Here is a 21598-nt window from a genome sequence, read left to right as displayed (position 1 = left end):
GACAGCAAAAACGATGTCATGTTGGCGCAGGAAGGTGTGCGTCCCTCTGCTGGAGGAGTTGGTGGATGAGCGGGTATGGCAGTGTGCTGCATGCATGTCAGGTTACCGGTAGCCTGGAAGTGTCGGCACCGATTATAACTGAGCAATGCTATGATAATCCATGGGTAAAAGTCAGCATGGATTTTGGCTGTTTTCTGGACGGGAGGACCACCGTGGTCCTCATGGACAGCCATTCAAAATACCCTATCGACTCGATGGCTTTCATGAAAGGGGCACCAATGTTGGAAAAGGTATCAGCCCTATTCGGCCTGCCTGAAGAAATCAAAACAGATAATGGCCCACCTTTTCAAGGACAGGAGTTCCAAGATCTGCTCGATTGCCCAGGCCAATGGCACAGTCGGATCACATTGCAATGACATCAGGCAAATGGGGAGGTCGAGAGCTTCATGCGGACGCTAAACAAGTCCCTGCGCATTGCCACACATGAGGCGAACCCAGAGGTTAGCCGTCATTGTTTCATGTGGGAATATCGAGGTAACCTGCATTGCACCACCTAGTAGTCCCACATGATCACTCATGCTGGAGGGCAACAGGCGTGACATGATTCCCGTACACCCAGAATGGAAAAAACCTGGTGTATGATCCAGTAGGTACCCAGCACAGGTGCAGAACAATCTGAAAGCCAGCTTCCGGAGGAGAGCTGCCCAGTGTGAGCTGGGACAGGGCGATCAGGTATACTCAAGGACCGGAGACCTGGGTGGACGTTCATGAATGCCATTTGAGTCAGGTGTATGGACAGTGGTGCAGGCAGAAGGCACAATGGTGTCAGCTGAGAATGGCAAGGAGACAGTATGTTGGAACATTTCATGGTTCAAGAGGGTGGAGGCCTCTGGTCAGGAGAGAATGGAAGCTGAGGAAATCATTCAGACTGACAACCCCATGGTGACAGATGGATCACAAGGTCGGCACGAGTGTGGTGAGCCATCTATGGGACAGGCAACTGGGTAAGGTTGTCCAGTGGCACCACCGGGAGGGAGAAGCCAGGGAGGTGGCTCGGACAGACCCCTGAGTCAGCAGCATGACCTGAGGCCTCACCTCAAGCCAAATCAGAGGCTTAAGGACTTTGTACAGAGCGTCCAGGTAGAAGGTTCAGAGAAAAGTGGGCAAGGGATGTAGTGAGCCACCTGGCTACTGCAGGGGGTCACACCTGCCCCAGATGTCATGCACCGTACCCTCTGGCCTGACACGGCCAGAGGCAAAAGGTGTATGTGTCCCCTCGTTGACCGTTGGCAAGGGCCTCTAACCACTGCATGTATAGGGTCGCCCGCGCCATCACAGGAGACACAAGTCCTCTACACTGCTTGTGTGGAGGGAGATGGACCTGTGACTCCCCTCTGCTGGTAACAGATAATACAAGTGCGCAAGAAATGTATAAAAGACTGAAGAAAGAGGCCCCATTAAGAACTGAAAACAAGCCCCAAAAGTCTATTCATTACACAGTTTTTGTAGATGGTATACTATTGGTATTTCTAAATTGGTGGACTTGATGAAAGCGATGACTATGTGCCTCTTTGAGGACCTCCAAACCTATTATGGTATGCATAAAAGCAAATTTTATATATATATTCAATTGAGACAGTTTATTCTCACACATTCAAGACCTCACTGAACTTCTGAGTTTCACCTCCCAAAGACTGTTGATGGTGGACATGGGGAACAACATGGTCTCCACACTCCACTGTCCCAGGTGAGTCACACTCTGGAGACATTTGTAGCTCAGAGATGAGTCTGGGAAAGGGGCGGGGTGCCTTACAGATGAAGACTGGCAGCGGACCGTGCTGGCTGGAAGGCGCGAGAGGTGGCTATAGGCACTCAATTCAGGACTATTCAGATCTAATATCTTCATTGAGCATACATCATGCACCATAAACTGTGCCCTGGAATCAGACCTTTCTGGGGGGAGGGGCTGTGAATATTAGGGGCAAGATGTATGACCCGTTTTTGCATGCGCAAACAGGTTTGCAAACCCGTTTGCGCATGCAAAACCTACATGGGCCATGTACAAAGCCTATTTAGAGAGTCGCAATTTATTTGAGACTTGCTAAATAGGTTTTGCGACTCACTATTTGAAAGGTCCAAAGAGCGAGTCTCAAAACCATGTACTAATGTTTTGCAACTGCAATTGCAGTTACAAAACACTTGCATTTACCACCTACTTCAAGTAGGTTGTAATGCATTTGCAAATGGGTCCTGCCTGCCCTTTAAAATTAAACGAAAACGTTTCATTTTTTTTAATGCATCCCGTTTTCGGACTGCATTTGAAAAAAAACTGCTTTATTTAAAATCGGTCCCAGACATGGAGGTCTGCTGAGCCCAGCAGGCCACCATCATTGGGAGGGCTTGTCATTCCCAATGGACTCGCAAATTCCGAGAGGCTCGTTAATATTCATGAACCTCGCAATTTGCGACCCCATTGGGAATTGCAAACAGTGGTAAACACACTGTTGGACATTTTATTTTGCACCTCACAATTTGTGACTCGCAATTAGTCGCAAATTGCGAGGCACACATTACAATGGTCATACTTTTGGCCCTGGAAGTGACAGATGGCAGTTGGAGAAGAATCCCAAAATCACGTCTTCACAAGCCCACTGACATAGGTCTAAGTATATGCACGGTGGCGTTGCTGCACCTGGGTCTGGTGGTTGCGAAGCGCGACACAGGCAAAGTACAGAGAAATTAAAATCCACCAGATCCAATGACTCGGGAGCGTCGGATGGATCGCTGCCTGGCACTGGGGACAGCAATATACAAAGCAATGGACTCTGCCTAAAAATGCCAAGATTTGGGTAGTGTTGGAATTTAGAGGAGTAAAAAGGGATTTATGAGAGAAATCTGCTATAACACAGCATCATGAACATAATGCACAGCTTGAGCAGGTTGGGGGTAGTATGGGGATTCAGCAGGATATGATGAACACATATTGTAACTTCAAGAAGGAGTCAGTAGGGATAAGAAGTGCCTGTGGGATTCAGTGCTGCACTGCAGTGCCAACAGCAGCCTGCTCTGTCATACCATGTTTACGTTTATTAAAAATGAATGGACTTGTTTAATAGCAAGAAAAAGAAGCAGGGGCTGTGGTTTGCAACCAATTCTAGTTCGAAATAGTAACAATCTCTGGGTCAGGAAAGGTTGGCAGTCAGCGTGGAGTGCTGGTGCTGTCTACACTAAGGCCATGCGCATGCGCAGAATGTGCTCCGTGGCAGTGCTCTGAAAATGCACTACAGTTCACAGCAGGCCATGCATTCTCACTTATTCCGAACAACTTCCCTCCTCACCCACCTTGAATTGCTAGGCAATCGCGATGCAGTAGAGCTGCAGCCAGGAACTTGCTAAATGGAACCCTGATTGCATTGCCAAGGCCCATTGATTCCTCCGTACTCTCATTGGGAACATCAGGAAGTATTCTGGAAGTCAGCTGTTGATGGAATTCACCTTTGAGCTATTTTCTGAACATTTATAAATCTCTTGTAGCACTGAGGGTTATTACCTTTGCTAAGGGTGACCTGGTGACAGAACAGGAAGGATTCTTGGGGCAGATTTACAAAGGTTTTGCGTCTGGTTTGCGCTACTCTTATAACGCAGACCTGGCCCAAAGCTCTTTTCAGGATTTACAAATCAGCGCAAGTTGGTATTTGCATTCATTAGTAGTAAAAAGAAAAGCGAACCAGGGTGGAGCATTCCTTGCATAACTCTGCGTCAAGGAGGTGTTCCATTTGTTGTATATGGGCGTTCCTGTGAAACGAGCCATGCGTTTTGTTGCAAAACTCTATCTACTAACAATAGTGGACAGGGTTTGTGCCCAAAATTAACCCCACTTGAAAGCAGGTGTTAAAAAGGAAAATACTTGCATTTTTCTTTTCCAACGTTGCATGTGCGCTGCACTGTACATTACACTTACAAAGTGGGTCAAGTTTTAAAGTTGCTCTAGGCACAGTATTTTGTACTGAAAGGGGTACCCTTCAAGTACAAAACGTATGCTAGACTCGTGCAGACACCTCTCTACTATAGTGCAAAGGTGTGTGTGGCGCTCAGCAGCCTGGATTGTGCGCTGGCACTAGTGAAGGGGGGGGGGGGGCCCATCTCTGTAGATCTGGTGCTTTCCTGCTCCCTCCCTGTCACGGAATACAGTGCAGCACCTTTGAGTGCTGCGCTGCATTCTGTGACAGTTTTGTAAATCTAGCCCTAAACTAGATTATGAATGTCAAGTATAAGATGGTTACTTTCAGTATCAACATCCGAATAGGAAAGACTTGTGAAAAACAGAATATTAACATTTCTGGTCCCTTGCTGTTCTACAGAGTCAAGTAGAAACTAACCCCCAGATGCATCAAAGTGATGTTTTGCGAGTCCTTAATAGCAAATTTAAAGGATTCGCTATTAAAGACTCGCAAAACAGGATGCATGTAGGAATCGCAATTTTTTTTGCGTTTCCCAAGGCCCATAGGAATGAATGGGAAAGCCATTCCTTATTTGCGATTAGCAATTAGCGAATCGCAAATGTGCCACAATTTCAAGAGTGTCAGGGTGTCCAAAGGACACCCTGTTGCACCCCTGAAATGGCAATGTTCACTGGTATTGCAAACACACATGTCCCAAGTACATGTGTGTGTGTAATATACCACTTAGAAAAATGCACTAAAGTGCATATTTCTAAGTTTTAGCTATTTACCATGATGTTTGACTTCGCGGTAAATAGCGACCCCAGATTGCGAATTCGCAATCTTGGAATGGTTCATGCATTGCATTTAAGAAATCGCAAATTGCGATTCCTTAAATGCAATCACAATTTGAAACTCTCAGTTGTTTGCGAATTCTTAAATTGCGAGTGCATGAACCCTTGATGCATCTCAAATGCCATTTTTGCGGGCGCAAACGGCCGATTTTTGCAATTCGCACCGTTAGCGCTCGCAAAAATCCAGGGAAAGTGAATGGTGACAAAACTTGAGGTATTTATTAAAGTTATATAGACAAGTGTCAGGGAAGATGTATTAGAGGCACTAATTCTTGTGCTTACTTTCAGGAGTTACAGCATCCACATCAATATGCAGAGAGCTGTTAGAAAGAGATACTGCTAATGTATATCCAATCAATGTTACAGGGAGCAGAGGGTCTGCTATGGCAAGTTACTAAAGATATCTCTTTGCCTTGAAATACCCACTTCATTCTGGAGACCTCACAGGAGCGACAAGTCAGAGCGGTGGAGTCTAGGGTCTCCGCTCTCTCTCTCATCCCAGTTCCCTGTTTCGACCACAGGCTCTCGTATTCTTGTTGTGAGTGGTCAATGGTGGAGGCAATGAGACACAGAAGAGTGCATCGTTCCCCTTGGATTCCGCGCACAAGGTTAGTGCATCCTAACAGTCACACACAGTCGGTGGGGCGTTATGACCTAGTATACATTTTCTAGTCTATGCCGCCTTATGGCGATGCTCAGCCTTATTCCTCATCTATTTGTGAAGTGACGTAGCTACATAGCTCAGTCCGTTATAACACATTACTTTTCTTAATTTTGATGACCGGCCTTCTCAGTTCAATGTTTATTTTTGAACGTGTTTTGAATAAAGGTTCCAATTGAAAGAGTTAAAAAGAACAGGTTGTCTAATTTGACTTAGTTGTTTCTTCTAGTTCTCTCTGTAGGATAACTAAGAGCATGTGTGTCTCTTTTCTAAATTCATCCCTGGTAACCAGTGACCACTCCCATTCCTCATGGTTGGAAGTTCTTGTCTGCTTCTCCAAATCCTGATATTTGAAGCTTTCATCCGACAAGCTTTCTGGGACTCAATTTTTTTAAAGATTTGAAACAAAGACATAACTTCAGCTCCTTTCAGAACTGATGTTCTCCAGTTGCCAGCGAGACTGAGATTCTAATCAGTTGATTGATCAAATGGTAGGGATTCCAGATGACCTGTTGCAATTGGTTTCTATATTCCAACATATGAGTTTTTTGACATTGGACTATGTGTCCATCTGTAAAAAAAATATAACAATAGGAAAATTCCACTTGTTGAAAAAATATTAGCAGAAACCAGGAGTCACCAGCTTACACCAACCACTGCATGAACTTCCCCCAACCCTACGGACATCGGTGCTCCACCTCTCTCGCCCGCGTTCACACGCCCGCATCCAACGAAGCAACAGTCAAGTCAAGTCAAAGAATCTTATATAGCGCACATATCACAGTAGGTCTCATGGCGCTTGAGGAAAGATTCCGCAGACTGGGGTCATATCTAGTTCTGTTTAGAACAGCCATGTTTTCAGTTCCTTGTGGAAGCGCTGGTTATCTGAAATAGACGAATGATGGAACGGCAGCTTATTCCAGAGATGAGGGGTAAGAAAAGAAAAAGATCAACCCCTGCTTTGTACGGTGTGGACTCATGGAAGGGGTAGAAGAAACTTAGAACTGGACCTCAACGTTCTTACAGGCTGATATCTTTAGATTTTTTTTACTAAGTAGCCAGGACCGGTGCCATAGATACTTCTATGTGTTAGGCACAGGATTTTAAAATGCCCTCTTTTCCTGACTGGAATCCTGTGGAGGAGCCTTCGACTGGGGCATGAGGGGGACCTAGGAGGTAGATTTAGAATCTGTCTGGACTCAACAGCGTCAAACGCTCCCTCTCCTACCTCGTCATCATGGAATGATCTTTCCTGCACCTCCGACAACACCCACTCTCCATGGATTCAGAAAGAGACTGCAGACCTGGATGTTTGACTGACCCCATCGCCCGGATACTCTCGCGGGTGATAAGCCGTGCTCTACAAATCTGAGCTGATTGACTGATTGACCTTTAGAAAACATTAGCTGGGCCCAAGAGGCAACTATAATCACTGTAATCTGTTCTACAACAGTTCAGTAGTTGCCCCAAAAAACGTTTACACTCAGCTGGATCTAGTAGAAACCATGTATAACTGGTCAACTGGAATTTCCTCCCTGGGAAACATTGTTTCACTTTTCTCTTTTTTGAGACAAGGTGGCACCTCTGTACAATTTAGGGGCTTGAATCAATTGTGGAAGAAAAAATACAATTGAGAATAAATCACAGATGTTGAGTTTGCCAAAAGCCAAAGTACTTCTTTTCCCAGAATGGAGGTGAGTGAAAAAGGTATTTTCTTTTACTGTACTGTTTAACAAAATCTGAATTTATTTGTACCAGTGTAAAACGTGATAGAGTTCCAGAACACATGGCTTTCATGGAGATGGCAGTGTGTCAAGTACAGTGAGAAGAAACGATGAGTTTCATGTCGAACAAGAAGGCCCACCAAACAAAGTACTGAAAATGCGTCCACCAGATAGTGTAGTTAGCATGATATGTTTATTGCCTATGGTCACTTTATCACAAGGATACAAGGGGCATTGGATCACTTTTTCTTAAATATTTTGCGCACATTTCTAATACTGTTAGTGAAAAACTAAGAAAGAACACTCTTTAAATTCAACAAAATCCCCAAAACGCCATCCTGGTAGCCCCATCCTCCACGTCTGGTTGCTCCTTCAGCACTGCACATTCAAACAGAGCATTATTTGGGCTACCATCTATTTCCGGCACTTACGATACGGTGGCGGCCTTTTCTCTAGCTACAAGCTGGTTGAGTTCCATGAGGCATCCCATTAGCGATGCTGGTGTAAATTTGTGTAGATGGTTCCTAGTTGATCCTTGCTAAACACCCCATGTGGTCCACTGAAAGCCAGTTCATTTGCTGTATGCCTGTTGTTCTATGCTGTAGTCAAGTCAAGTCAAGTCAAAGAATTTATATAGCGCACTACATACCCAGAGGGTCTCAAGGCGCTTAAAAAGGGGAGGAGGATTACTTGTCAAATATCCACGTTTTAAGTTGCTTTCTGAATGCTAGGTGGTTCTGGGTAAGGCGGAGGTAAGCGGGGAGTGAGTTCCATGTTTTAGCAGCCAGGTATGAGAAGGATCTGCCTCCCATGGTGGTCTTGTTGATGCGAGGTACAGTGGCGAGGGCTTGGCCGGAAGAACGCAGTTGGCGAGAGGGGGTGTAGAAGGATAGTCGTGAGTTGAGACATTCCATCTGATCCATTAGGAGCTGTTACTCTAGAGGTCAACCTGTTTGATCCTCACCAGATATCCCTTATGGTCCAAAGGAAGCTGTTTCTTTGTTTCCCAGAGGGCATCACGGCAGGTCCCTCAGAAGCCCTTTCCTAGCTGTGTACCTCTTGATCCCCCCCAAGGCATCATGTCAGGTCCCTCAGAAGCCCTTTCCTAGCTGTGTTCCTCTTGATTCCCACAAGGCATCATGTCAGGTCCCTCAAAGCCCTTTCCTATATATGTCCCTCTTGGGCTTTGCTAGATATCTCTTCAGATGGTGAATGCAGTAGAAGTGCTGACGGTCTTTGAAGGCTCAGAAAACAGAAGGATAAATGCTGTCTGGCTCTTCCCTGCCTCTTTTCCAGGAAGTCCTCAAGTGCTTAAAAAACCTGTGATTCAAAGCTCTGTACAATATTTATAGACAAAACTTTCCCCTTAAGAGAAGTTCCTAAGTCAGAGATGTGTCAAGGCAAAGGGTCCCCAGTCAGAGAATGTCTGGTCCACCAGCTACCACCTTGTTTCATTGGAGCGGCGGCTAACTGCTGCTGGCCCACTCTGATTGAAGAGGACGGCAAGTGGACAGCGTTCGCAGTTCTAGCTGTAGAAAATGTATTTTCTGATGTGGACCGAAGACACTGTTTCTATGGTTCAATAAAAAAGAGCACAGAACGAGGGATGTGATGGTCAATATGAAGAGCAAGGACATGTTGGAAGGTCAGCAAACAAGACACAAACAGCACAGAACAAAGAGGTCCACACTTCAAAATGGCCCAGACTGCTCTGGTCTTTTTTGTGTTTTAAATGTCTATTGATGAACCTCCTCCATACTAGCCACACTGAAAGGGACACAAGCTCCCCTTTTATGGACTGAATCCAGGGATGGGCACAACATTTACCATCTAATCAATGGAAGCGTGCATGAGGAAACAAAGAATACCTTAACACCAGCTAAACAACGCCGCAGCATGTTAGTAAATGAATGACTCCCCCTCATCAGAAAATCGACACAACAGTGTGATAATAAATCAAAGTGTAAAATAACAGTGCAGCAGAACACATCCTAGACTCTGCCCTCCTGATCACAGATGAAGACGACTCCTGCCTCCTGATAGTGCTGGACCTCTCAGCTGTCTTCACCAGTTGACCCCCCCATCCACACCCTGGAGGCCTGAATAGGATTCACTGGTAATGTCCTTCACTGGTTCTCCTTTAGCCTTTCCAAACAGCACTATTATGTTCATGTGGGCACCTCCAGGTAACAAAAAATTCCCATAACCTGCAGGGTTCCCCTGGGTTCCATAAAGTCCCCCCGGCTTCTTTAACCTCTGCATGGACCATCCTGGCGCTCTACTCACAGATAACAGCATCAAGATTCACCAATATACTGAAGACACACAACATCACTCCATCAACCTTGACATGGACCGCTCGATGGCTACTCACAGATAACAGCATCAAGATTCACCAATATTCCAAGAATACACAATATCACTTGGAAAACTCCTCTGCTTCAGACACCAAGCTCCACAAACACGGCTCGCACAACATCCAGACCTAGATTTCGAGCGCCTGCCTGAATCTCAACCCAACCAAGATAGAGTTCCTATCAATGACCAAGAACAACAAGTGACACATATGATCCCATTGTCTCTGTCCTGATGCGACTCCATTGATTCCCCATGCCCTGCCCGCCAGGTGCAAGAAGGGGCGTCCTCCGCTGTTGGTTTGGCCTTATCCACAGGGTGTCTGTGAGGGAGAGGGAGGCAGATCGAAGGTCTCTGGTCGGTTGGTGGAAGGTGAGGCATTTGTTGATGTATGCTGGTCCCTCGTCCTGTTGCCCTTCCCCACCGCCCACTACTAACTGAACAACAGACGGATACAGGATTCTAACTGATCATTTCTCATCACGGTCCATGACTAGGATCTCACTGGTGGTTTTAGAACCTGGCGTCAAACGCGGCATGGATTGTGTGTGTTGGACACTTGCCCGCTCTGGTACAGTCCCATGATTCCAGCCATCATTATGCCTCAAAATCACTTGATAGATAAAGCTCTGGTGCTCGTCACTGACCCATCAGAAAACTGCCTTATTGAATGCGTGCTTCTTTGATCACACCCGTTGGGTGTTTGCCCCAAGGGGCACTTGGCCACAGATCATAGGAGCACAATATGTGCTTTATTTTAAGTCCAGATGCTAACTTCCTGGTTGTATACCTCTGCATGTTGACAAAACCCAGCTTTCTCGACAGCTTTGGTGCCCAGGCCAGAGGTAAATTTGAAGATGCGGTAGGAAGCAGCTCTCTAGTCATTCCACCTCTGAAGTTTGTGTCTTTTTGGTCTGAACCTCAGGAAAAAGCTTTTGTATTTTTAAGTCAATGCCATTGAGCTCCTGGCTGAGGGTGAACACACACGTACACACACACGTGTATAGTGCAGGGGTGCAATGCGTGCAGAACACAGGTTAAGTGATGATCATGTGGCTCTTAGAGTTCTGGGGTTCTTGTGGGAGCCAGGGGGGCTCGAGACATTGCCAGGATTCGGGGGTAGCTCCTCAGGAGGCCTTCACAAGCTGGAAGAGAAAGAAAGGAATCATTAGCAAAGGGCGATATAGTGATCTCAGCGGTTACAGATCATGCGTTAGTGACAATAAAAGGACTCGTGTTAAACCACCATGACAGGCCTGGACCATCTTATGTTTGCACAGGTGAGCCACTCAGACATGAATAAACCCTGGCAGAGTCTGAGACAAGACAGGCCTTTAACACTAGACATCACTGGACAAACAAATTGACACTGAGCTGCTGTGATGTAGCGCTTTGTTCCATCCATGAGTAGCTTCAAGCGTTTGTGGTTTAATTGGGTTTGTACCATGTGCATCCTTTAGGTCTGCATGTGCAGCGGTCTCTTGTTCAAGGAGTAGCTGTCTAGAACATGAGAGAGCAGCTGCTGCTACGTAGGTATGAGAGAGACAAGAGGGAGATCAGAAACTGCTCTTAAGTAGGATGTCCCTTTTATGGGGGCCAGTAGAGACAATAAACCACATAAACATCTCAATGCTTAATGTATGCATTTCACTATATGGTATATGCATTTCACTATATGGTATATGCATTTCACTATATGGTAAATACATTTCACTGTAGGGAATTGAACTACGTCTGTTTTAATGACTCAAGCTGGTAGTACACAAGAGAACGAAGTTTAAACAAGGAGAAAAGAAGCTCAGTTCTATTTTCTTTTCTTGAGGTTGGTGGAAGACGAGATAGGATTGCAGACTGGGGACAGATTAGCCATACTCACATAGAAGAGACAGTGTTACTGGGCTCGCTCCGTCAGGGGAGGGAAGCCGACCCTTGGCCCTGGTCACTAAAAGAAGGATCAATTAGGTGCCAAGCCATTATATGTGGTAGTCATGAGACACCCTGATCTTGTCAAATTACACTCCGTCTTGGCTCTTCAGACGTACGAGAGCGTTATGGGGCAACAAGACGCCTGTGACAAATACACCTAAGCTTTAGGTACATTGCTGGATTCACACTCATCTCATACTTAGGACCTAACTACAAGTATGACAGTCCGTAGGACCCCCAAACCCTTGGTGGATACGGTCTGACTGCCGTATTAGAACTTGGTGGTTGGACCGCCAGGGGACTGCCGCAACCTCCGGGGATCCGCTATCGCTTGGCTTTGGCACAGTGTTCTGGGGAAGCAACATGCTGTCGGTGCCGCTGCAGCACCGCCAAGCATATTTCCTGATCTCCACACTTTTCATGCGGTGATCCAGCCATAAAAAGTGTGGTCATCAGGATATTAAGTAGGGCCCCCTGATGCCTCTGTGTATGGGGATGCATGCAAGGGGCACATGGCGTGCCCCCCTGTGTGATGCACTCCAGTTCCTACGCGGCATGGACTGCAACATCCATCCTGTGCATGAAGTTGCTTCGGCGCTCCCTCTGCGCCGCAGTTTAAAGGCTCAGATATGAGCCCTTGAACTGCGCAGCCGCAGGACGGCCGTACAGCGCACTCGGCAGACCACTCAAGACTCATAATTGGCGGGCAGGCAGCGGCCTTGGTGGTCTTAGAGCGCGGCAGCCCACTCCAAGACCGCCAAACTCATTATTGGCCCTTATAACATGTGAAAACCAGTGTCAGACTGGGGGAAGGAGGCAGCAGGATGGAGATTGGGAAACCCCAAGATAAAGGCGGAGATAGTGGCCATGTGCTGGGGAAGCTGGATGAAAGCAAACTGGTCAGAGCTAAATACCAACAAAAGTGCAACTCGTATTACTGAAGGGGGTGGTTATCCAGGACCCCTTCATTTGGTCCTACTTCAAGGGGCTGCTACTTGACTCTTGACATGATTTTTAGACCACTCCAGGAAGGGCTGCCCAATCAGAAAGAAAAAAGAAGGTTATGATACAGTCACTCATTACCGAACACCAGGACTAGAGCCAGCAGGACCAACATGCAAACCACTCAGTTGACTTCCGTGCTCTTAGTAAAAGGGTCTTTGTTCCAACGAGGTCTGGATTTTAGTGACTGATGAATCGTCCTGCATGGGACCACTCTTATTATAGAGCAGTTAACCTCATGTCCTGGCTCTCAGCTCAACCTGGGAGCACCAGGATTAAAGGCACCAAGGGGCATATTCATGAAGGTAAATTTACCTGGGTAAATTTACTCTTACACGTAGTAGAAAAGGTACTACTTTGGGCTATTCGTCATTTCCGAGTGTACATTTAAGTACTCCCCTGAAACAGGGCAAAGCAAAATGTATGACTGTAAAGTTACTGCTAGTATGTTTCCAAATGTAGGTTGATTTCTCCATCATTTTGGTGGACATCTACCTATGGTAAAGCATATGAAAAATGTAAAAAGAACATTAAACCTCAAAAATTGCAAACATTTTTATGTTAAATAATGACATAAATTAATTTTATATATTAGTTTTAAATGATGAACACAATATTTAAAAAATGCTACAGCACCATTATTCTAATCTTGCATTAACTATTTAATTAATTTAAATACATTAAGCTTAAATTATTTTATTAAAGATTTACTGTAACATTTTCTCACATAAAGTGCATTTTTATATTTATTTTTTATGTATTACAAATTACAAAAAGTTAGGCAGCCTCATTTTAAAATAATTCACATATTTTCAAAACAATTAAAGTTACATTTATTTTTAAATTATAAAGGTTTTAAAAATATTTATTGTTTATTTATATCTTCGTTTTTAACATTAGATTACATTTGCCTATATGTTTAAAAAGTTTTTAAAAAATGTATGTATTTTAACATTATTAACTGTGGGTCTATTTTAAGAACCTACCTTCATTACTCTCTATGGGAGAGTGTTGCAGTACCAATGGTTGCTCATTTGTGTTGCTGGACTTACTCAAGCTCTGAGGTGGGGTACATTTACAATTGTTTTGGGACCTTTTTGGGTGTAGTAACTTTAGAAGTGAAATTTGTGAATAGGAATGTGCTCATTTGTTCATGGGAGGGTGTCTGTCCCTCATAAAATCCCTCTCTCCTTGCTAAATTCCCTCCCATTTAGTAGTGAGTATTCTCCCGTTCAGGCCACTCCCGCTGGTCTCTCTCACATTTACTACTTTGGGGCCGATTCCGATCTCGTTGGGAAAGCCCTCCGTCCGAGTCAGATCTGCAGGGTTTTCCGACCGAACCGTGCCCCTGGAGCCCGACCGAGCGAGCAAGATGCAGCAGTATGCTGACGGACTCGGGCCGCTCGGGCTCCCATTGAAGTCAATGGGAACCGGTCGTACGATGCGTACACGGGCTGCCATTGACTGAATGGGTACGTTGCAAACAAGGGCGCCCCCTGTAGTGTGTACGCGTTGGTGCCAGTACATGCATGTGTAGGGGAGACCCTTGGGTCACCCCCTGTGACCGATTTGTAAGGCTACGGGTGCATGGGGGCCCTGTAGAGCCCCCCCAAAGGCAGCTTCCCGGACGTGTTGCGAGTCGGAGCTTTCAGCTCGATCCGACTGTCTGACCTATGCATCGTACTCCCTTGGTCATAAAATGTCTCCATTGCTCGGTACGAATCGTGTCCGTACGGGTTGTATGGAGCGGTTCGGAACCAGATAAGGGTCGGTCAGCACTTACGCGTTCATTTGCATTGTACTTGGTTGTCCGGACCTGTGTAGGACATGGTCGGAAAATAAGCCTCTGAATCGGATCCGCTACTGCCGAACCCGATTTGGAGGCTTTCCGGACAGTATCGGAATCGGCCCCTAAGTAGTAAAGTTACAGGTGCGGAGCTCTCCCCATAGAAAAGAGAGGAGACATGGTGACTTCCTCTCATAGCCTGGTGCATTTAATTTTGTAGTGCATAAGTGGTGCTAATGTAGAACTATATGTACAACAAACTGCAGTTTGTCAATCAGGACCCAAGACATTTTGAGCCATAACTGACAATCTTGAGAAACTTTTGACAAGTTTTTAAATTTTTTTAAATCGGAGTGTACAAAAAAAAGTGATGGACAAAATGTTTGAATTTATGTTAACTACAGAGGAGCAACCCAGTTTGTCATTATTTTGCACACCAGGCCACCTCAGTTTTGACCCAGCCATATGCAAATCAGTCCTGACCCAGCTCCATTGGTTACACTCCAGCCGGAACTGCCAGTTCCTTCCTGAACCAGAAACCAAAAAACCAGGACCAGTTTTGCCCTAGTTATGGGCTCATCAGTCGGGTATATTTTGGTTTCAGTGACAGTGAGCACGGGACTCATGTCTAGACATACCCGTCCCAGTTAAAAGAAGTACACAAAACAGAGAAAAATTAAAAGCTTGAATTAATCTCAGCCACAGGTAACAACTGAGGCGGCACCCTAGTCCATTGTTTTCCACCCACCCTGCCACATCAGTTTGGACCCAGCCATATGGAAATCAGTCTTGACCCTGCTCCTCATGGGAACAGTCCAGCCTGCACTGCCAAGATAGGCCCTCCCTGAACTGGGACACAAGCAATCTTTTCGCTGGCCTCCCAGATTTTAAAATCAAATTCTTGTCATTTTAGGATACTGCTGTCGACTCCCCATGATTTTTATTTTATGTTTGAATGTTACCATCTTTATGTTCTGCTCCTCCACTCTCCAGAGAGAAGCCTTGAGGCTTCTTGCTCTTGTCACCCCCCTCTCTGAAGAGAGGCCACCATGATGAGTGACCCGGAGCGGTCTCCCTGCAGGGCCACCGCCCTGGGCCATTCTAATGAGCTGCATCTGCAAACTTTGGACCTGGGCGCAGGGACACTCGGTCCAAACCCTGGGGCAGATTTACAATCCCCTGCGCCACCAGCACGTCACTTTTTGTGACGTACTGGTGGCGTATTTTACTGCTCCATATTTACAAGGACTGGAAAAGCCACCCTGCGTGACTTTTCCTGTCCTTGTAAATACGACCCCTTTACACGCAGCACTTTGCCTGAAAGGGGCGTTTCATGGGTCTTACTGTGGGTGTTCCCACGCAACACCCATTGAAGGAGACACATTTCCAGATTTACGAGGAATCGTAAATCTGGAAATGCGTGTGAATGCTACGCCTCCCCAGGGCAGGTGTAAGGAGGCGCAACGAGGAGAAATGTTTTCATTTCTCCTCGTTTTTTCCTCTTTCAATGCGTGCTGCATTCCACCGCACGCATTGAAAGAGGAAAATGCCTGTAGTGATTGGTGCAAGGGTGCCTGCACCAGGGCTTGGCATCTGTATGTGCGCCAGCGCAGGGGAGAGAACAGGAATGCGACATATCACTGTAAATATGTTGCATTCCTGTGCTTCGGAAGTGCTGCAGCGTGGCGCAGCCAAAGGGCTCGTGTTGCCGCGCTGCAGCACTTCCTAGTAAATCTACCCCCCTATCGGGGGATGCTGCTGCGGGCACTGATGAAACGAAACTTGAGCAGGCCCCACTGCAAACTTGGGGCTCCCCATGCTCTGGACCCAGCCAGGAACTCTGAGGCCCGCCCGAGCACAGTGCTTGAGTGGGTCCCCTGGAGCTTGGTGCCCCCTCACCTTTTTACCTCCTGATTAATGAATTTACCTTTTTTACTCTCACTTTCAGTACATGAATTTGTCTTTAAGGTTGAGTATAATGCATTGGCAAACACTGCACACAGTTCTGTTGGAAAAAATAGCAGGTCCCTGTGTGATGCCAGTGGGCACAGCCCGGTGCCAGGTCTACATGTGATGCCAGTGGGCACAGCCCGGTGCCAGGTCCATGTGCGAAGCCAGTGGGCACAGCCTGGGGCCAGGTCCATGTGCGAAGCCAGTGGGCACAGCCCGGGGCCAGGTCCACGTGTGATGCCAGTGGGCTCATCCCGGTGCCAGGTCCACGTGTGATGCCAGTGGGCTCAGCCCGGTGCCAGGTCTACATGTGATGCCAGTGGGCACAGCCCGGTGCCAGGTCCATGTGTGATGCCAGTGGGCACAGCCCGGTGCCAGGTCCACGTGTGATGCCTGTGGGCTCAGCCCGGTGCCAGGTCAACATGTGATGCAAGTGTGCACAGCCCAATGCCAGGTCCACATGTGATGCCAGTGGGCTCAGCCCGGTGCCAGGTCAACATGTGATGCAAGTGTGCACAGCCCAGTGCCAGGTCCACATGTGATGCCAGTGGGCACACATCCTGGTGCCAGGTCCACGTGTGATGCCAGTGGGCACAGATCCTGGTGCCAGGTCCACGTGTGATGCCAGTGGGCTCAGCCCGGTGCCAGGTCCACAGGTGACGCCAATGGGCACAGCCCGGTGCCTGAACTCGGCAGGGATACCTGGCCAGGCCTTGGTGCTGCCACTGTGGAAGCCATGAACCTTCAGCAGTTATGAGGGGGCAGCTATTCAGATGGGAAGGGAGGTCAGGAACAGCCAAGAAGAGGCACTCAAGGGCACGGAGGGAGCAGAAGGGGAGAGCTTGTTCCAGTGAGTCACTGATATTAGTGACCCGGATACACTCTGAGATGGCCATAGGTCGCCGTGTACTACCTGGAAGTGTGTGCTGTTCAGATGATACATCCGGGGCCCAATTCACAAAGGTAAAGTTAGACCAAAAGTCTAACTTAGACCAAAGGTCTAAGTATACTACTTTTTGGTATTCAAAAAGGTAAGCTACTACTAGTAACGTTACTAGTAGTAAAGTTACAGTAGTAACTTACCTTGGTGAATACCAAAAATTAGTAGACGTAAGTGTAAAGTTTACTACTTTTTGGTATTGACAAAGGTAAGTTACTACTAGTAACTTTGCTACTAGTAATTTTACTAGTGCTAACTTCAAGTAACTTTGCTATTAGTAAATAACACTCTCCCTCCCCCCCCCCAGCCGGCTGGATGGACTCCTCTGGGAGCCTTCTCTTTCTTTGGCATCGCCAGGTTTGAGAGGTTCATGTTGTACCCAACCTGTCACAGATTCTCTTTCCTGTTGTGCACATGTTTTACGCAGGTCACATGACTTTAATAAATGATCCCTTGCCTATGCCACCCTGTAAGTTTGCACAGAACTCAAGACCTCACCAGCCACACAGAAAGTCTTTCATCTGCCAGTAGAGGGCACGCTGGCAGGTGCCACTTATTCTTGGCATCAGCCCTGGGTGAGGACATACTTCATTGGAAGTTATGCAAACATGCTGCGCATGCAGGAAACAATGCGTCATGGTGTGCATGGTGAGCAGTGCAACACGACAAGCAATGTTAGGAAAAGAGAAATCGAAATGTTAGTAAATCAAGTGATTCCTCCCTCTCGGTGAGTGAACACTGAACTGGCACCAGCGAGCCAACTAGCCACTGGGACTAGTGAATGAACTGTAACCCTCCAAGGGCCCACGATACGCACCTGTGATGATGCTTCTCATGCTGTACCTGTTCTGTGTGTGCAGGATGCTTGCACTGCTGTTGCATGTTCTGTGCCTGTTATGTGTGGGAGGGAAGCTTGCACTGCTGTTGCATGTTCTGTGCCTGTTATGTGCGGGAACAAAGCTTGCACTGCTGTAGCATGTTCTGTGCCTGTTTTGTGTGGGAGGGAAGCTTGCACTGCTGTTGCATGTTCTATGCCTGTTATGTGCTGGAACAAAGTTTGCACTGCTGTAGCATGTTCTGTGCCTGTTTTGTGTGGGAGGGAAGCTTGCACTGCTGTTGCATGCTCTGTGCCTGTTATGTAAGGGAACAAAGCTTGCACTGCTGTAGCATGTTCTGTGCCTGTTATGTGTGTGAAGGAAGCTTGCACTGCTGTTGCATGTTCTGTACCTGTTATGTGTGTGAAGGAAGCTTGCACTGCTGTTGCATGCTCTGTACCTGTTATGTGTGTGAAGGAAGCTGATGCATGTTCTGTGCCTGTTATATTTGGGATGGACGGTTGCATTGCTGTTACATGTTCTGTGCCTGTTTTGTGTGGGAGGGAAGCTTGCACTGCTTTTGCATGTTCTGTACCTGTTATGTGTGTGAAGGAAGCTTGCACTGCTGTTGCATGTTCTGTGCCTGTTATGTGTGGGAACGAAGCTTGCACTACTGTAGCATGTTATGTGCTTTTTTATGTGTGTGAAGGAAGCTTGCACTGCTGTTCCATGTTCTGTACCTGTTATGTGTGTGAAGGAAGCTGATGCATGTTCTGTGCCTGTTATATTTGGGATGGACGGTTGCATTGCTGTTACATGTTCTGTGCCTGTTTTGTGTGGGAGGGAAGCTTGCACTGCTTTTGCATGTTCTGTACCTGTTATGTGTGTGAAGGAAGCTTGCTCTGCTGTTGCATGTTCTGTGCCTGTTATGTGTGGGAACGAAGCTTGCACTACTGTAGCATGTTCTGTGCTTTTTTATGTGTGTGAAGGAAGCTTGCACTGCTGTTCCATGTTCTGTACCTGTTATGTGTGTGAACGAAGCTTGCACTGCTGTTGCATCTTCTGTGCCTGTTATGTGCGGGAATGAAGCTTGCACTGCTGTAGCATGTTTTGTGCCTGTTTTGTGTGGGAGGGAAGCCTGCACTGCTGTTGCATGTTCTGTACCTGTTATGTGTGTGAAGGAAGCTTGCACTGCTGTTGCATGTTCTGTGCCTGTTATGTGTGTGAAAGAAGCTTGCACTGCAGATGCATGTTCTGAGTCTGTTATGTGTGGGAGGGAAGCTTGCACTGCTGTTGCATGTTCTGTACCTGTTCTGTGTGTGCAGAATGTTTGCACTGATCTTGCATGTTCTGTGCCTGTTATGTGCAGGAACGAAGCCTGCACTGCGGTTGCAGGTTCTGTACCTGTTCTATGTGTGAAGGAAGCTTTCATTGCTGTTGCATGTTCTATGCCTGTTATGTGTGGGAGGGAAGCTTGCACTGCTGTTGCATGTTCTGTGTCTGTTATGTGCGGGAACGAAGCTTGCACTGCCGCTCGCTTCATTTGTGAAGTAAATTGAACACCAAGGTGTCTCTCCGAGAGTGAGACGATGTAGAGACGGAAGGGCAATGATCAGGTGCAGGCTGTGATGTGGGAGCAGTAATCATGGGTGTAAATAAGTTTTGTTTTGGACTTTGGCAGAGTTTTAGTCTGAGGGGCTGGGTGGCTATCGGGTGGCAAATAGGTGGTAAGAGACAGTCTTTGATTTGACTCCCTCCCAGAAAAGCTCAGCTGGTAGATGAGAGATCCTTGTCAAGCAGCACTGCTTCAATTTACCAAATGTGTCTATTTTACCTAAGGTCATGTCTCCTTCTTTCTTTATGAAAAGAACTGTTTTAACTGGATACTTTGTATTGCTAAGTAGTTTTAGTTTTAAATGCAACTTGAAAACCTGTTAGTAGCTTTAACCTGCTGGGGGTGAACTGTTAACTTGGCCCCCTTTTGGTTTAGAACAGCAGGGGGGCTTCTCTCTCACAGTTAATCAAACGACATAGCTACCAGGGGTGGAACAGGGTGGAACGCAGAAACAACTTCTGTTGAAAGATCCGCGCCTCCTCAGTCCATGCATCAACCCACAGCTTAGCCTTCCTCATCTAGCAAACAGGGAGAGAGTATCAGCGCCCACCACCACGGATCAAGCGCCTAGAAGGAGGTTTGCTACAGTGATTATTATGTGCAAAAGCATTGAAAGCACAGAGTAACATGAGGTAAAAAATGCTGCTGAGAACCGAGGGCCCTGGAAGTGAGAAAGTGGTGAGAGTGATAGTGGAGAGAGGCCAGAGACATGCAAGAGACGTCTAGGAGAAGCTGTGAGCGCCACGAGGTGGGCATGTGGGCGTGAAGCCATTGTGGGAAGACATTAAGGTTCCACGTGAACACAACATGTGCCAAGTTACTTTCCAATTAATCTTGACGGATTAATTTAGCGGGCTAAAATTGTGGGTTACTAGCGCTTTCCTTAAAAAACAGTAACCTTTTTTGGGGTATTCTGAGTTAAATTTACCTTTACTTATACTTAAACTAAAACCTATTAAATTCCTTACCCCTTACTTAAACTTAACTTCAACCATAAACCTAAGACTCACTTAAATTCTCCCTACCCTAAAGCTAAACTGAACCCTAAACCTATCCCTAACAGCCTACACAAACCCTAACCCTTTCCTATATTCACCCCTATACCAACCCCATTTGTTAACACAAACCCAAATCTTTCCTATTCCCTCTCCCTGAACAGGGAGACATTAAGACAAACCCTGACTCTGCCCCAAGCCCTAACCCTAAAACTGCCCTGAGATTAACACAAACTGAACTCACCAGGCCTGTGCCTCACCAGGACACTGACCCTAGCCCTGATGTCAGTGATTTATAAATTGCTTTCTGGGAAGGACTTTTCGTATTAACAAGCATTGGTCGTGACAAGAAGCTCGCTGTAGTTGGATAAGCCAGTGTTGCCTCAGCAGTGGGTCACCCATGACTACACCAGGTGTCAGCATCTAGTTACAGCATTCTGTTGTGTACAACAAAAGTATATCCTTATATCACACAAAAGATCCTAACTTTAAGACTTTCGGTATTCACAAAAGGCATTTACTAGTAATAAAGTTAGGAGTCCTAACTTTAATACTACTAAATGCCTTCTGTGAATACCAAAAGTAATAATTTTAGGATTTTATCTCAGTTTAGTAGTAGTAAAGTTAGGAGTCCTACCTTTACTACTACTACTAAATGTCTTCTGTGAATACCAAAAGTAGTACGCTTATGCCTTTATCTCAGATTAATTCTGTGAATCGCCCCCTCTGATATTGAGCAGAACTGGAATATGGAAGAAGAGGGTTCTATCCAGCAAGGAGTTTTCTATGTCTAATGTCCTCAAAAATCCCAAATTGTGTAACATATCTTTGAGCTTCCTAGCCCCGCTCCTCGAGATGGGACCACTCTAAGAGCACTTACTGCTTAATTCAGGTAGCCTTTGACGCAGAAGGAAGCACACTTCTAACTATGTGCTATTAGGATGTGAAGACTGAATTTGTTGACATCAGCGACATGTACCGGGGTAAAAGACGGCCTCCTTTCGAGATACTCAAAGCAACCCTCTGTGGTCCTC

The 21598-nt window shown here is 46.4% G+C and overlaps 1 protein-coding gene across 3 annotated transcripts in view; it reads right to left on the bottom strand.

Moving 5' to 3' along the window:
* Window positions 1–7354: 7354 nt before the first annotated feature.
* POPDC2 (popeye domain cAMP effector 2) overlaps window positions 7355–21598 on the bottom strand; it is a 52055-nt gene continuing 37811 nt past the window's right edge. For 2 of the 3 annotated variants that reach the window (XM_086935849.1, XM_086935848.1), the window contains exon 4: window positions 7355–10680. In XM_086935849.1, the coding sequence (XP_086791975.1) occupies window positions 10595–10680 (86 nt within the window). In that variant the 3' untranslated portion in view covers window positions 7355–10594. The remainder of the gene's footprint in view (window positions 10681–21598) is intronic. The other variant, XM_086935847.1, reaches the window with a different exon arrangement.

The sequence above is a fragment of the Lissotriton vulgaris genome, chromosome 8, assembly GCF_964263255.1.
Source record: "Lissotriton vulgaris chromosome 8, aLisVul1.2, whole genome shotgun sequence".
NCBI classification, from domain to species: domain Eukaryota; kingdom Metazoa; phylum Chordata; class Amphibia; order Caudata; family Salamandridae; genus Lissotriton; species Lissotriton vulgaris.
The sequence above is the reverse complement of the archived record's forward strand: the minus strand, read 5'-3'. Positions and strand labels throughout refer to the sequence as shown.